The sequence below is a fragment of the Cheilinus undulatus genome, linkage group 2 (assembly GCF_018320785.1).
Source record: "Cheilinus undulatus linkage group 2, ASM1832078v1, whole genome shotgun sequence".
Taxonomy (NCBI): Eukaryota; Metazoa; Chordata; class Actinopteri; order Labriformes; family Labridae; genus Cheilinus; species Cheilinus undulatus.
Genome location: NC_054866.1, coordinates 22322946 through 22340781, shown reverse-complemented (window position 1 = coordinate 22340781; position 17836 = coordinate 22322946). Strand labels below are relative to the sequence as shown.

General features: G+C 40.2%; 1 protein-coding gene and 1 long non-coding RNA gene across 7 annotated transcripts in view; one reads left to right on the top strand and one right to left on the bottom strand.

Moving 5' to 3' along the window:
* The window catches only part of nf1a (neurofibromin 1a), a 109770-nt gene that overhangs the window by 73126 nt on the left and 18808 nt on the right, over positions 1–17836 (top strand). For all 6 annotated transcript variants that reach the window (XM_041804949.1, XM_041804926.1, XM_041804918.1 and 3 more), the window contains 7 exons: positions 2435–2867; positions 3400–3740; positions 5810–6012; positions 8692–8885; positions 8965–9105; positions 13985–14264; positions 15011–15225. In XM_041804949.1, coding sequence (XP_041660883.1) covers positions 2435–2867; positions 3400–3740; positions 5810–6012; positions 8692–8885; positions 8965–9105; positions 13985–14264; positions 15011–15225 — 1807 coding nt within the window. The remainder of the gene's footprint in view (positions 1–2434; positions 2868–3399; positions 3741–5809; positions 6013–8691; positions 8886–8964; positions 9106–13984; positions 14265–15010; positions 15226–17836) is intronic.
* On the bottom strand, positions 1478–11718 carry LOC121521205. The gene is made up of 3 exons (XR_005992832.1): positions 11588–11718; positions 2088–2253; positions 1478–1869 (listed from the first exon to the last, which is right to left on the bottom strand). It is a non-coding gene; the product is annotated as an uncharacterized LOC121521205 (long non-coding RNA).

The window sequence follows — 17836 nt, the reverse complement described above, 5'->3', positions numbered from 1 at the left end:
ATTAAAAAGCTTCTTTTCCATGCATAATAGTTATGAAAGAACAGCAGTATTCAAAAAGAATGCAATGCTACTAAGACATGAGTTTGCAAAACTGACTGAAGCAAGAGCCAACAAAGATTTATAATAAAAGGAACAGTTAGCAGAAATTTTAACAAACTTTATGACCATCATTAATGTAGCTTAAGCAGGCTTCACTCAATTAAGCGTCAGATCATAAAATAAGTCTTGAATTTACTATGCAAGTGTGAAATACACCACAAATTATGTTATTAGTTATATTTTACTAAATACCATAAGAAATGAACATCAGATTTTCTGTCTTTGTGATAGTAAGTTTGCTACGTGGTCTCTTTGCAACGTGGTCAAGAAGTTCAGTGCAGTATGGTTCAGATATTTTGTACAACAGAAACACGCATACAAGGGAAAACATAAATACGGCAGGGTATTTATCCTCAAACTTTCTGTAAATCACAGTATCAAAATGCTGAATCTATGGCTAGAATTAAAAACTTGTTTTAGCGGCTTTTCCACAACAGAGAAATTCTCTGAGGTACATTTTTATGGTGATACTCAGTGTGTTTCCACTGTAGAGCTTAAAAAAATTGAGGATATTGTTTTATTCCCTGAATTGTTCCTGTGTAGGGTCAGTGTAAAGAAAATGTGGGGTTGGGCTATTACCTCTGAGCATGCTTTATTGCTCAAGAATTCTACTAAAAATAACTGGCATCAGTGTACTCGTATATTCGCCCATAAAAAAAAATGTAATTTCATACAACAAACCGTTCAGGGAGCAGACTAAAAGGCCAAATCTTTATGGGCCAATGGGCAGCATTAGTCATAAAACAGGCACCATCATCGTGAAAATATTGTTTTCTCTGTTGAACAGTATTTCCTTAGACTAAAAGTTCAAACTGTTAAAGGTTGGAATAACATTTAAGGTGTAAAAAATTCCTAAATAACAAGACTATTTTTATACTAGATATATAGTGATGTTTGAGTGCTCAAGACCTTCCATATTGGCATGAGTAATCTAAATTTAAACATACCCAGGCAGTCCTAAATCTTACAGGGATTTTAGTTAACTTCTGGGAGTTGAAATAAACTGAAAATAACATCATTGGATCCTGCTATCACGTCATATCAGATGAATTGGTTGTTTTTGCCTCCAGTGAGTATCCTGGGGCTAATCTTTACCAGTGTGGGGTTTCCTCCTCACACAACCAAGGGCATGTCCTCTAGATCCCTAGGGACTTCCAGACAGGAGTCCCTGGAGTTGGAGCTTTGCATCTGACCTGCTTTGTCTTCGGCATCAAATACCATCGCTGTGGCTCCTTCCTGTAGTCCTGCCCCGGCCTCTTCTCTTATTTCAGCCTGACTCTCTTCCTCCTCCTCCTCCTCCTCCTCCTCCTCCTTGCTGTCTGCTCTCACCTCCTCCAGCATAACACTGGCATCACACGGACCAATCAGACCCTGAGCCTCTGGCCGGTCGTCACCCCAGTAGCCCGCGCTGCCAACCAAGTCCATGTTGGACCTGGAGCTCCTTGGAACAAGAGGGCGGTGCTGCAGGTGCCAGACCTGAAATGCTAACACCACTGTGGCTACCAGCAGGCAGACAATGAGTCCCCCCGCTGAGCCTAAAGCAATCAGACCCATCTCAGTGTCGATCAGGCAGTCAGCTCTGGTGTCATTTGTGCCTGTTTCAAAAGAGTTTGTGTCGATCGTAGTGACATTGGGCTCCAGAACAGAGCTTGAATCTTGGTTTGTGGAGGAATAAAGTTGAGTAGTTGATTGACTGGCATCAGTCAGACAGAACGGCAGCTGGTTGATCAGCAGAAACATCCAGAATGTTCTTGTAGTCTCCATCATGCTCTGTTTCAGAAAGAAGGAATCAAATTCATAGATGCATCATTACAACCTTTAACTCGCCCTTTAATACAGATTTTAAATTAACTTAATTGCTCTTAGCCCAAGTGAAGCTACTGCTCAAGTTCTTAGATGGTTTGGCATGTGAAATGTTGACAGCTAAAATGGCTAAAATGCTCACAAAGAAGCAATATTTTCTCATTTTTTTTAAATCAAAAACTTACCTGAAGTACTCTTGCTCGTTGGTCTTAGTGGAGGGACACACTGAGACTCCCACTGCAGTTGAACTGTTGATGTGCTCTGACTTCACTTCCTGACCCCTCTATGGGTCTATCTCTGCTTGGGTTATTTTAGGGCCTCTGGTCTGACACCACAGAACTCTAAAGAGCTCTGACAAGAAAAGACACAGAAAGCAAAAAACATTTTTAGACACTGAAAAAGTTTTAATGACTCATACTTTTGTCTTTGTCAACCCTGACACAAAAATGCATAATTACTGTACACAACTATTACAGTGTGAAGGCTGAATATGAGTTTGCCCTATTCTAATTTGTTTGTCTCCTTTCTCTAGGTTCAAAACTGGCCAGATTAATGGTGACCTGCTCATCTACCATGTCCTCCTCACCCTCAAACCGTACTATGCCAAGCCCTATGAGATTGTTGTTGATTTGACCCATGTGGGACCCAGCAATCGCTTCAAGACCGACTTCCTGTCCAAGTGGTTTGTGGTGTTTCCTGGCTTTGCCTATGAGAACGTTGCCGCTGTGTACGTGTACAACTGCAACACCTGGGTGAGGGAGTACACAAAGTACCACGAGCGGCTGCTGACGGGGCTTAAAGGCAGCAAACGGCTCCAGTTCATCGACTCTCCGGCTAAGCTGGCTGAGCACATTGAGCCTGACCAACAGAAGCTGCCTGCAGCCACGCTGACCCTGGAGGAAGACCTCAAGGTGTTCCACAATGCACTCAAGCTGGCCCACAAAGACACCAAGGTCTCCATCAAGGTGAGGATGCAGATTTGACTGTTAACACTAAAGTTCTGAATTTGATTAAAGAGCGGACTTTACTCTGTTGAAGTTCTTGAGTACATCTATCTCCCTGATGATGAGTTGGAGTTTGGATTAGACCTACAATGACCTGGATGACCGAGAACCTTCACAGATATGTTTCTAAGAAGCTGAGTTCAGACCTAAAGTCCCTCAAGCCCTCAAGACCCTCAAGTCTGGGTTCTGGTGTGAACTGCAGTCACTTTCCCACATCTTATATTATCATTTCCTGCACTCAGTTTCCCATTCTATCCACTGCTCTGTCAAAGTAAGCAAAACCTGAAAGATTTTAAACTGGAAAAAAAAGAAACAGCATAAAGCAAGCACTTGTATGATGGAAATTGATGTTTTCCCAAGTGTTGCATCTCTAGAGACATCTGTTCCTACTTAACGTAGGCTTTTTGGTCAATTCACACCCTTTGAATGGTGGAGTCAAAATTTAGTCACTTCAGTAAATTCAAGAAAGCCTTGTGTTTTTGTTTCTGGTCAGGTGGGTTCCACAGCAGTTCAGGTGACTTCAGCTGAGCGGACCCGCGTCCTCGGCCAGCCCGTCTTCCTCAACGATGTCTACTACGCCTCAGAGATCGAAGAGATCTGCCTGGTGGACGAGAGCCAGTTCACCCTCACTATGGCCAATCAGGGCACACCGCTCACATTCATGCACCAGGAGTGCGATGCCATCGTCCAATCCATCATCCACATCCGCACACGCTGGGAGCTGTCTCAGCCTGACTCCATCCCACAGCACACCAAGATCCGACCAAAAGACGTCCCCGGCACGCTGCTCAACATCGCTCTGCTGAACCTGGGCAGCTCAGACCCCAGCCTTAGGTCAGTACTGTGGGTGGGCCAGGCTTACTCTCACTCATTTGCTTTTCAGACTTTGATGGAACAGGTGGGGCTTTTTATTTAAATGTGTTGAATAAAGTAAATCCTTGTTGATTTGAATCAACACAAATACCAATATCAGTGTCAGCTTCAGACTCACTCCAAAATGTAGTAAACGGATGAGTGTCCCAGTCTGATACAATAATCTCTCAGCTCTGTCCTTCAGAGATGAAAAGTGTGAGCCATAGATGAAGGTAATGTAGGAACTGTTGTCCAAACAAAACTGTATCCAGACTTTCATCATTAGAAAATCCTACAATTTGTAATAACATTATTTACTATTGCGATGAAGATACTACCCAAATAAACTAGTGTGTGTGAAATGTGCACGTTAGCAAAGTTCCTCCCTTTCTGCTTTGTCAAATACTCTATTTTAGTAGACCACTAACATTGTATAGCTTTTTACAACTAGATCATAATCCATGCCCATGGATTTTCACACTGCGTTTATGGATTTCTATTGGTGCTTTGCAAATCGGTAGCCATGGTTTGTGAAACTGAGCCCAGTTTGGAAACCTTGTACACAGATTTGTAAACCTTGGCTATTGGTTTGCTAATAGCTATTTGTATAGTCTGTCTTGAGCTTTGGAGGGCTTTGTAGAGGTTCTATATTTGAGGAAAGTAAAATAGAGTAGGGCTTCTACATCAAAAAAAGCTGTATATAAAAAGAGATACTAACTTCAATTCATGAGCAAAGTCAAACTCATCTTTAGTCACAGTGTTTGTAGACATCACATCCTCAAGTAATGGTCTCCATTACTTCTTTGTAACATGTGGAGGCTTTTTATGAGGTTTCTTACCAGCAAAACTCAGAGAAATCAGCATGTTTTGTAATGTTGTTAAAGAGTTTGATTGTACCTACTCAATGGCTTTGTTCACACTACAGGCCTTTATGCTCAATTCTGACCTTTTAGTTTGGCTGTTTACACCGCAGTCGAATCCCAAAAGGTCTGATATGAATCTGAATTTAACCACATATAAAAGTGGATTGAATCTGATATGAAAAGTCCTCATTCAATGTGACTTGTGCTGCTCACACTGTGTGAAGAAAATCAAATATGAGTCACATATGAAAAAAAAATCAGAATTGGGTCACTTTAAACCGCATTGTGATTACAGCCAATGTTGTTGGATTTGTTGTTTGATTAGCTTTGACTGTTTCCTTTAGGTTCTCACATTTTTGACAACAAGAAGCCACAACTGCTTGGCAACTTAACAATCAATCCTCAGTCTAGATAATCTGAAATGGCAGAGGACCATAGTCTTTGTATTTCCTTACTCCTCTCTCCTGTCTTGTCCATTTTCCTAGTCAACATCTCTGTCACTATGATGTTATAACCAACTGCAATGCTGCATTTAATGGAGAGCCTCATAAACTAAACTACTTAAAGCTTACTCAAGGAGTATTTTGCCAGTTAGAGATTCATTTGATTGGCCCATGTATGCAGGGCTTCATCTGATTGATCAAACTATGCATATTGATGCAGTGTATGGCTTGTGTTAATGAAATGTGTGAGATTTTTTTCAAATCATTGCCTCTCAGGCATCCTTTGTGAATTCATATCACTATAATAATAAAAATGTGGTTTATCACTCGGCCAAAATTTTTTGTTGATTTATTGCACCTGCATCAGAGAGCATCTCAGTTACAGCCAACACAAGTTGAGGTAAAATCAAGGTTTGAAATGAAAAAATCAGATGAGTTTTTTTTTTTTTGTTTGTTTGTTTTTTTTAAATCAGAATGGCGCTAACATGCACTCTTATCCCACACAAAGGCCAGTCGGTGTTTTTTCTCTGTTTTAGTTCAAGGAACCAAAATTTTGTATCTCCTCTGTGTTAGGCAAATGTAAAACTGATACTTGTTTGGTTGAATTGTGTGTATTTGCAGGTTGAGAGAAGTCACAAAACACAAGTATAGAGCTGTTAAAAAGATAACCATGGTGCTAAAAAGGCCTTCATGTTGCACCACTCTGAACTGAACTCCTCTTATTTATCATTCCTCACACATCCAGGTCTGCAGCGTACAATCTGCTGTGTGCTCTGACCTGCACCTTCAACCTGAAGATCGAGGGCCAGCTGCTAGAGACCTCTGGACTCTGCATCCCAGCCAACAACACCCTCTTCATCGTCTCCATCAGTAAAACTCTGGCTGCCAACGAGCCCCACCTGACTCTGGAGTTTCTGGAGGAGTGCATCTCAGGTTTTAGTAAATCGAGTGAGTTTGACTTTACGGAGCAGCTGACAGGATGCACGTATTTTATCTTTAATACAGTCCTTCACCAACCTACTTTATGTTTTCTAATTTTTTTTCTGTTGTAGTCATGAAGTTTTGTTTGTTCCCAGTGCCTTTTTCAGGTGTTTTTATACTTTTGGGGTCACATATTCTCACTGTAAACTTTAACCAAGCTCACAGCTGTTGTTGCACTCAGTTATATTTTAACTCCTCTTAAGAGGGTCTTTTAGAGCAGTTATTTTCAGCATGATAGGGTTTTAGTGATCTAAAGCTTGAAGAACTACAGTTTGTTTGTTTTTTGCTGCTAAAAGCTAAGATGTCTGCCTTTCAGAATAATACATTTTTTGTTCTGTGATGGTGTTATTAAATTGTTTAACATGACCCACAGTTCAAACATGCATTTATCACTGGGTGGTAGTAATCTAGCGGTGCAAGACCATTGCTTGTTTAGCTGTTTCTTCAAGCCTAACATTGAAAATCTAAGTTAACTTTCAGAACCTTTGAAATATACAGATTTATGAATCAGAAGCATGCAAAGATCCTCCTGACAGATGACAACTCTCTCAGTAGTGAGAAAAGCAATCTGTTCCTGCTGTTTTATTGCAAATAGAACCATCTAACAGACTTAACGTTCTGTTCCTGAAAACAGAAATGTTTGAAATACTCTGTTCTAATCATTTCTGGAGCTTCAGAATTTATTGTTTAATGTGTCCTTTTTCTAAATTGTTTTGGATCAACATTTCCAAGTGTTTCTTTGTCAAAATCAATTGATAAGCATGTTTAACTATACATTTTTTTAAATCACTCAGTTTACGTAAAATACTTACGCAACTGTTTTATCTCAAACTGCACAGGTTTTAAGTGATAGGAAGTATTTAAACACTAACCCAAGAAAAGACATCACTATACACAAAAATATGCCAATGCAGTTTTTCTTGGACTCATTTCTATATCAGAGTTTTTCGGTGTCATTGTGTAACAGCTCTGCTTGTTGTCTCATAATGCACCATCTCTCTATATATAAACTTAGAACAAAAAGTAAGGAAATTTGTGTTTGGTAGATTTCTTTGTTGTAACAATGCTTCTTGGTAATAAATCTTATACCATTGGAAAGCCTGTTTGTTACCCTTTTAAATGATGCCACATTTGTAAGGATCATGCATTTGTGGGATGACCAGCAGAGCAGAATATGTGAGTTGCACCCATGAAAAATGTGCCAAATCTTCTCTGCCAATGCCAAACAGCTTATTTTGCTGTCGCTATTGACTCTTGTTTTGAGCTTCTGGTACCCCCAGGTTGGCAGCACCTGTGAGCATGGGCCCTCCCACAGTGGTCAGTAGATGTCTGGTTCAAGAATCGGCATGCCATGTTTGACTGATCTGGATAGGGCCCGTCGTTGGGCAACTTCAAGCTGATGTTCCGCAAAACCAAGTTGCAGCATTGTTTGGAGTGAGCCCTAGTACCATCTCCAAACTGAAGGCCAAGTTCCATGTAACGGGGAATGTCAGAGACAGGCCGCGAAGTGGGTATCCCAAGAAGATGACACCCCAAGAATACCGTTTTCTCACCCTGTCAGCAAGAACTCTATCCTCCAAGATGATAACACTCACCCCCACAGAGCGGGGTTTATCAGAGACTACCTCCAGAATTTGGGACTGAAGAGGATGGAATGGCCTGCCAGCAGTCCTGACCTCAACCCCATTGAACACTTGTGGGATCAGCTTGGGTGTGCTGTTCGTGCCAGAGTGACCAACACAACCACACTGGCTGACTTGCAACAAATGCTGGTTGAGGAATGGGATGCCATCCCACAGCAGTGTGAGACCAGGCTGTTGACCAGCATGAGGAGGAGGAGCCAGGCTGTTGTGGCTGTGTATAGTGCTTCCACACACTACTGAGGCTCCTGTTTGTTGAATGAATAAACTGTTAAATTGTCAGTATGTCTTGTTTATTCAAACTTCAATCATCCAATCCACCAAACAAGAGTCAATGGCAGAATCAGCTGTTTGTCATTGGCAGAGAAGATTTGGCACATTTTTCATGGGCGCAACCCACATACTCAGCTCTGCTGCTCATCCCACAAATGCATGTTCCTTAAAAATGTGGCACCATTTAAAAGGGTAACAAACACGCTTTCCAACGGTATAAGATTTATTGCCAAGAAGCATTGTTACAACAGAGAATTAATCTACCAAACACAAATTTCCTGTCTTTTTGTTCTAAGTTTATATACTTTTAATATCACAGGTGTATCTAATAAATAGCACTTTTTGGAATAAAAGCATATTTCTGCATTTGATTCAGTTTGATTCAGTTTTGTTCCATTATTTTTTAATCATGTCAGCATGATTAATATGCCCAACAGAAGCCAAGCAATCATAACATTGAAAAAATAAATCATTCAGTCATTCATAGAAACTACTGAAAGCCAACAACCATGTCTTCCTCTTACCGCCAGCTCTTAAATTTTTCAGTATTTTGTACAATTATTTTTCACGGGTATTTCTTACTCTTTATTAAAGGGAGCAGCACTCTGAGCTTTGACTCACTGATGACGCTAAGCTTCCTGATTTCATCATTGACCCACCACTGACCTTTGCTGTACGTTGTATTTCAAAGTAAACAATCAAGTGTGTTAAAACAATACATTTTGTGCTGCAGGTATCGAGCTGAAGCATCTCTGTCTGGAGTACATGACACCCTGGCTGCTCAACCTGGTCCGCTTCTGCAAGCACAACGACGATGCCAAGCGACAGCGCGTCACCGCCATTTTGGACAAACTCATCACCATGACCATCAATGAGAAACAGATGTACCCTTCCATCCAGGCAAAGATCTGGGGCAGCCTGGGCCAGGTGAGTCTACAACACCTTCAGCTTTAAAGTAAACACCATGATGTGTGTCTGACCTCTAACTGTGTGTGTGTGTCCTCAGATAACGGACCTGCTGGACGTGGTGCTCGATAGCTTTATTAAGACCAGCGCCACAGGAGGACTGGGATCCATCAAAGCAGAGGTCATGGCTGATACTGCAGTGGCTTTAGCTTCAGGGAATGTTAAACTGGTCTCCAGCAAGGTGAGACTCTCTGAGATAAAACATGCTGGTATAAAGTGTGCTGAGAATATCAAAGTTAAAAATTCTGGTATTGTGATGATTCCAGTGATCATTTACCTTTACCCCGCTGATAAGTTTTATTCTCTAAAGCCTTAGAGAATTATTTTTAAATGGTCGATAATGAACTATTCACTCTGCTGTAGCAACTCTATAGTCTTCCACTCTATATTCTCACATTTAACATCACACACCTTTGTATCCTCGCATTCATACTTTGATGGAGTGCAATACAACACCACTAATCTGCAAATATACAGTGCCTATAAAAAAAAATATTTCCCCCTTTGTATGTTTTAACCCGTTATTGATTTTATACATCAATCATGGTTAATTTAATTTGATTTTTTAATTTAAAGAAATGGAAAAAATAAATCTTAAATGTTAAAGTGAAAAGAGATTTACACAAAAATAATGCCAATTATGTAAAAATATGTGATGTAAAATAAGTGATTGCATAAATATTCACCTCCTTTAAAGTGACCTAATTCAACAGAAGTCCCGCCAACGGGTGCTAGTAGTCTCTCAATTATTGAAAGGGGGATCACCTGAGTTCAGTGAAAGTACCTCAAGTTATAGTAGTGTCAAGGCACCTGTGTCTGGAAGGTCCAGTCACCGGTTAATCAGTATTCTTGGCTACCATTACTGCATGAAGACAAAAGAACACTCCAAGCATCTCAGAGAAATGTTTATTGAAAAGTATAAGTTGGGGGATGGACATAAAAAAAAATTAAGGCACTGAAAATCCACAGAGTTCAGTTAAATCCATCATCAAGAAATGGAAGGAATATGGCACATGTGAATCTGCCTAGATCAAACCATCCTCAAAGATAGAGTGACCGTGCAAAAAGGAGACAAGTGAGAGAGGACACTTGAACACCTATGACTACTCTGGAGGAGTTACAAAATTAGGTAGCTGAGATGGGAGAGACTCTGCATACAACAACTGTTGCTTAGGTTCTTCTCCAGTCAAAGTTTTATGAAAGAGTAGCAAAGAGAAAGCCACTGTTGGAGAAAACTCATTAAATCTCGTTCACCAAAAGGCATGTGGAAGACTCCATGGTCAAGTGGGAAAAAGTTCTTTGGTCTGATAACAATAAAATAGTGCTTTCTGGCTATCAGATAAGATGCTATGTTTGGCAGACACCAAACACTGCATATCACCACAAACGTACCATACCCACTGTGAAGCATGGTGGTGGCAGCATCATGCTTTGGGGATGCTTCTCGGCAGCCGGTCCTGGAAGGCTTATAAAGGTAGAGGGTAAGATGAATGCAGCAAAATATAGGATATTTTGGATATTATATAGGATAATACATTTTCCAGCAAGAGAATGACCAAAAGCATACGGTGAAATCTACACAGAAGTGGTTTAAAGACAACAACCTAAATGTCAAAGCCCAAACCTCAATCCAATAAAAAATTTGTGGCTGGACTGAAAAGGGCTGTTCGTGCCTGATCCCTGTGCAACCTATGAGAGCTTAAGAAGAATGGAGTAAAATTGCAGTGTCAAGATGTTTGAGCCTAATTGAGGCCTATCCACACAGACTCAGTGCTGTGATTGCAGCAGTCACTTTTTTACATTACATATTTTAATTTGATTTACATTAGTTTGTTAGAATCTGTTTTCACTTTGACATTAAAGATTTTCTGTCAAAAAAGCAGAATTATATTGACCAAGTTTGATTTATAAAACCAATTAAAGGGTAAAACATCCAAGGGGGTGAAAATTTTTTTTTAGGCACCGTAATATGTATGGAGCCAGGAGGAGCAGAAAATCAAACCTCTGAATTTATGATTAGAGGACGACCCATTTCACATCTGAGTTGCTGCCACTTACATTTACTGCTATATATGACATAAAAAGCTGCAAATCCTTGCATAGTTGTTGCTAGAATCAGAATATTATTTCTATTATGCTTTAAAACTTAATGAAAGATTTTCAGTATTCATTTTCATTTGTCTGACTTAGCATTGCAGCTGTGATGGATCATGCAAGGTGGGAGGAAGGAGGGTTTCTATGCAGCAGAGAGAAGTGTTAGATGAAGAAAGTGACACAGCAAAGCAACAAGAAATACCACATCATATCCTGATTGTGACCACATTATAGGAAAACACTCGGACATGAAGCTGCTTAAGTGGATTCTTCAGACTGTTTTTAACCTTCTTAAACTTAACCTGACACCAAAACAGTGTGTTTGGCCCAGGGATAAATCTGAAAAAAGGTCCAATTTTAAACAGCCAGATTGTAAAGTCTTCAAACGTCTGCTACATTTGGTATTCAGTTTCACTTCTTTAAAGATGCCTTTTTAAAGTTTAAATGCCTGTTTAGAACACACCATTCTTAGACACTTATCTTGTGACATTTTTAAGGAAACATACCTATGCTTGAAATGTTGATAGATTAATAATGAAAATCATCAGAAATATTTATTTCTTACTTACTGATAAATATGTAAAATCAATCCAAAGCTGTAAATCCGTCCTGACTCAGAGAATCCAAAGAGACAGACTCATCCTCTCACCATCCATCATCTGTGTGCTGTGAATCCTCAGAAACACAAACTCGACATACAGACAGACACAATAGAAAAGCCAGGCCCTGGCTCCTATTATCGCAGACAGCAGCTCTGCTCTGAATAGTGACCATTGTGAAGATGGTTAGTAAAGAAAAACACAGTCAGAAGTTGAGTTAGAGAGCTAAACCGTTAGGGATCGTGTGCACTTTAGCTACAGTGTTTAAAGAAAATTATGTTTAAACATCAGAAGAAGAAGCAAACATGTGTATGTGTGACCATACTTGAGTCTTTGTGTTGTTATCCTCACGGCTACAGTCTGATGTCATGGCAGGCCAGCCTGCTGAAACAAAGGAGCTTTGTCTGTGCCTCTTGAACTCTGTGTCACCCAGAGCAGAAGAAATGCTAGTTTCTAACTGACTGTGAGTACAGACATATTGACACATGCATCAGCTCCATGTCCAAAGACATGCACAGTGTTTACAGCAGCAATCGGGTCGGTGTGTTTGTCTCATATGTTAGACGATCTTTGCCATACTCAGTGGTGGTTCTGGAGTCCTGGCCAGGAAATAATATAGGGGGGATGTCTAACCAGCACCCATCACCACTGTGTTTTAACTAATCTGACACCAACAAAAAAACAGACATTTAAATACAAATTTAAAAAAACAGAATAAAGACTAAAGATTTTAAGTCGAAATATCTTTATAAATTGTAGTCCACTGAAAAAGAGTCTGTGTTCATGTAAGCAGATATGTAGAACAATTAAAATACATTGTAAAAATAGCTCAAAACACTTTACCTTTAAACTAAATAGAATTTTATTAATAGACCATTCTCACACTATAAAGCCAGCAGTGCAACAAGAGTGAGCACTGTCAGACAGGGCCCTCTTAGGGAGGTTTCCTACTGTTATTGCAAATTTTGCACATTTTGAGCCACTGGCCTGTGGTCCAAAACAGTTACCTGCCTTACCTGTTGGCAAGCAGCGTGCCGTCTAGGGTTGTTGGGCTAGACTTTTGAAACAAAAAAAAACTAGGTTCCTTCTTTTTCTGACCTCTTTGGTCCATCTATAAAAGTGAATCTTCACAGAGCTCCGTGTTAAAATGTCTAACTTTCCCATCAAAACAAAAATTGTAAGAGATTTATTGGTTCAGCATTTGACATGCAGCCCAAAAGAAACTGTGAAGTTAGGACAAAAGGTGGCATCAATACTCCATTTTCAGTGGAAATTATATCAGAGGAAGGTAGCATTAGTGCCTATTTGGGACATTTTAAAGCATCTCTCTTTAGTTGAATCTACAAAAATTGGCATAGCAGGCTCTGGTGGTTCAAGTGCAAAAAACAGCAGTTCCTCTTATTTCCAATGGAGGCTGCAGTGGGTCAGTCCCATAGAGCCCCATGTAAAAATGTCCAACTTTAAAGCAGAATTAAATATGTTTACAGCCTGGTATAAAAAAAAGTGTGGCTTTTACAGCTTCAGACTTTATCTTATAAAGCTGATCTATTTACATGATATCCAGCCTAAAGTGATTCAGAATTAGGGATGCAGCCTCTTTGAGTGTCAGTTGGGAGTTGATAGCTGTTTGCTATGTCTCACCATGGCTAATTCAGTCTCTAAACTTCACCTCCAGTATCTAAACTCAGCCAAATTTGATACTGTCTGCCTCAGGAGATCTTAGATTGACACAGCAAACAAAACAGTTTCATGCTTGAATACTCCACAGATATGTGGGTTAAACTATGACCTGGCTATAGCCACTGTAGGACCATTTGAGTGATGAAGAGCAAAACCAGCTTGTTTTGCTTCCCTTCAAGTTGCCAGCATTTCTAGCACAGTGTAAAACTCTATTTGATATTTGTGAAAAATCTAAAATGTTGTGCAAAAACATTTGCTAGAATGTTCAAATTATAGTAAGATCTTCTATGAATCACATGATAGCAACAAGGCAATTACTGGTCCTTAAAATGTTGGAAATCAAGACTAAAAATGGCAAAGAACCACACATGCAAGAAAACACTTATTATTAAATTAGTTGGAATATTGCTGACTAATACTGGACAAAGACAGATGTTCATATGTTGTAGGGTTTATTTTTGAGTTTTAATCTGGCAGAGCTGTTTTGATGAGCATTATGAGTCAGTGTAGCCATGTGGGTTGCCAAAAAAATCTAATTATTCTGTAGGTTTATTTTGTTGATGCCTGCCTGGAGGTTATCAGTGTCAAAAAAATTTCTACTATTGTTGAAAAGATGTTTTTATTTTCCCACAAACAACCATTGAAATGTAGAGTGATGTCTGATTGATCTTTTGTTCTCTGTTGCAGGTGATTGGTCGGATGTGTAAGATCATAGATAAGACATGTCTGTCACCAACGCCCACGCTGGAGCAGCACCTCATGTGGGACGACATCGCCATCTTGGCTCGGTACATGCTCATGCTGTCCTTCAACAACTCTCTGGACGTAGCAGCTCACCTGCCGTACCTGTTCCATGTGGTAACCCTGCTGGTTGCAACAGGGCCACTCTCCCTCAGGGCCTCCACCCATGGTTTGGTCATCAACATCATCCACTCCCTGTGCACCTGCTCACAGCTCAACTTCAGCGGTGAGGATGTCTTTCAGCTGGATAATGAGGGCAGATTAGAGACTTTGGTTACAGGGATGATAGAGAACAGCCATGTTTTACCTTTTTCAGCTGTTTTAACCTCACATATTATCACATCTTCACTTATTTCAACCTATTATGCTCTAAATGTATTACAATCCCATGTTTCCTCAAGTGGAGGAAGCTACAATCCTACTTTTTCATCGTTATAGTAATTGTGTTTTTGTAGGTCAGAATAACAGTGAAGCTAAATAAAGCCTAATAAGTAAAAGTAATATCACAACCCATTATTTTACAATGTCGTTTTTCTGGTCACTGCATAGAGCTGGGGGGGCGGGGGTTGATTGACTGGTAAATCAAAAGCTTTGTCTTTTGGCTCAGCTCCTCCTTCAACACGGCGGTCCACACAGCGCCCAAATTACTGCTGGCATGGCCCCAGTCAGCCTGTCAATCTCACCGTCCATTTCACTCTCACTCATGATCAAAACCCTTGGGTACTTGAACTCCTTCTCTAAGGCAGAGCCCCAGCAGGGAACCATGACGATCTGATTTGGAGGAGCTGAGCTTCATCCTGGTAGCTTTGTGTCGGGCTACAAATCTCCCTAGTGTCTGCTGGAGGTCCCAGCCTGAAGAAGCCAACAGAACCACATCATCTGTAACAAGCAGAGACTGGATTCCGAGGGTTAGGGTTTCCTGAGCAATATGCTATGAGTAAATGTTTTTGTTGTTGTATTTTGTGTTTACAGAGGAGACAAAGCAGGTCCTGAGGCTGAGTCTGACAGAGTTCTCGCTGCCAAAGTTTTACCTTCTGTTTGGCATCAGTAAAGTGAAATCAGCAGCCGTCATTGCCTTCCGCTCAAGCTACAGAGACCGTTCATTCTCCCCGGGCTCATACGAGAGGGAGACGTTTGCCCTGTCCTCACTGGAGACTGTCACAGAAGCCTTACTGGAGATAATGGAGGTTGGTAGACAAAAAATGGCTTACTCAACATCTGTTGGCATTTATTTCAACAAAAACACCAAGACTTTAAATTAATGAACAAATCAAGTACCTTTAATACCTAATGATTAATTGATTTACTGTTCTCAAATACTGTAAGAAAGCTCACTGCAGTAAAATCCCTTATCCTGTATGCACATTTGCACTAATTTATACTTATGATCATGTCTAGTCAGCATCCGCGCACATTTTGCACATCTTGCAACCAGACTATAAAATGCACATGGACTTCTTTATACTAGAAAGAAATACCTACAAAGAGCTTGTACATATTGAAAATCTTCAAGACCCTGTGAAGCGAAATCCAAAATCTGTATCTTAACACACTCGGTATGTTGAAATATGGTTGCTGTAAACATGTGAGAACACTGAGATATACATGTGACTAAATTCTGGTATTAGTCTGTTAAACGTTTTTCACCTCCTTCCTTGCTGGGTTTAATTTGGGCAGCGCAAATATGTGGGCTGGTGATGTCACCAACCACAATGGGGAATTACCCAGCCCCCCTAACGCTAGGATGATTTAAAATCACCAAGCAGTTCATCTCAGTTGATGTCACTCACTTTTTTTTTTAAGTTAAAAGTCAGTTAAAAGCTTTTTTTGTTGATTGAGGGGTAAATTTGTCAAATCTATCAGCCACAGTGGTCTATGGATCATTAAAAGCATCATAACAGAGAGATTTGCGCCAGAAAATGAACTTTGACTCTGCTCTGGCACAGAGCCAGGCAGCTGCACTCTGATCATAGTTATACATAAGGTCAAGGGGCAGGTTAATAGAGTGGTGCAGTCGTGGCTTAATTTTGTAGGCAAACCTGGAAGTTTGCGTAGCATGGGTTCCCTTGGTGTCGAGCCTATGGGATTTTTCAATGGGTTTTTGGATTATTGCTGAAAAAAAGCTCTGTGTCCAATAGAAGTATATGAAACTTACATGTTTTGTTTATAAAGATAATCCTCATTAATGCATGATGTATAATATAAGCATAATATAAGAATTAGCATAATATAAGCATCATATCTTGTTCGTTAATCTAACTGACTAAAGTATAAAGCTAATGTCATTCTATACTGAACTACAACATGGTCAACTGAATTTAACGTCATAACCCGTGGTTACAAGTGAATGGCAGGCTTTGCCGCGCTTCAGATGATGATGTATAATCTTCCCGACAAACGCTGTAGTCCTTGTTAGCTGTCTTTTAGCAACCGCCTTTATTAAGACGGGAAAAGATACGCAATTCAAAGGTGGAGCACATTTCAGATGTATTTTATGTTGTAGGATAAAACGTTAAACTCTCTTGAACTTGTGCTCAACACAGACTTTATTTCAGGCATTTAACCGAAAACTCATTCAAAAGTCCCATAGACTTTCAGACAAAGGAACAGGAAGTGCTAAAATGCTAACTCACTTCTGCGTTTTAGGACTCATTCCTGCACCACTCTATAGCATGAGTGCTTTCCTCCAGTCAGGTTGTAGCATTTTTTTTAAAATTATTTTAAAGTTTAAGTGAACCCCCAGCTCAGAGCTAACTCCACCCACTTCAGGATTTCAAAAAATGCACAGAAAGAGGGCAGTCTGAGAGGAGGGAGGGGAAAAAGACTTTTTTTTTTTTGTTTGTTTTTTAAAGGACCGGGTTTTCCAGATGAAGCGGAAGTGACAGTGACTCCCCTCGCTAGAAAGTATCACAGAGTCCTGCAGCACTGCTGCCTCAGAGCGATCTTTAGAGGTGGAGGATTTTTCCCCTCCAGAGTCCCCTGAAGCAGGCTGTGGAGTGACCGCGGACCGTGGAGGTCCTGAGCACTACCTGTTCGGGCCGTTGGCTCCAGCACCGGCGTTATTAAAGCCAGAGCTCTGGGAGGTGAAGCAGTGCAGATGCAGGCAGGAGAGGATGGGAGTGGTCTCTAACTGAGGAAGTCAGTTAGAGGCGGTAACGTTTTACCTTTATATAGAGTTTATGACGTAGAACCCTACCAATCTACCTAACCTACCAAACCTACCAAGAGTTTCTAAGTCATATAAGCCCTGCCTTTTCAGAAAAGATTTTTCAAGGCAGATGTCCATTTTAGCTAATTAAAAGACATAAAATGCAGATTTTTACCAGTTTGGTGCAAATGACAGAAATAACACCAGCATTGTAGTGTTTTATTATAGTTCTGTCAGATACTCAAGTGTACAGATGAAAAAAAATGTTAAAGTGTTCACTACTTCTTTAAAGGAACCTATTTCTCGTGAGTGGGCATGGCTTGAGCTCATTCAACCGACATGCCCACACCATCCTGGAGCAGATTTTACTCCCTAATTTTTCATAATTTTGAGGCTTAATGTTGTAAACTTAGGGGTGTTTTATTTGCCTGACCTGGGGGTTTCATAACACAGTGGTCCTGTCATACAGCAAACCTACATACCGATGTATTATTACTTTACAGTGTCTTTTAATATATTTTTTATTGTAGTTTTTAATTTTTAATTCCTGTACATTGAGAGCAAAGCTAACCGTAGTCAAATTTTTTGTTGTGTAAGCATATTTTTCCAATAAAGCTGGTTCTGATTTGGAAAAAAAGAACATTAAAGAG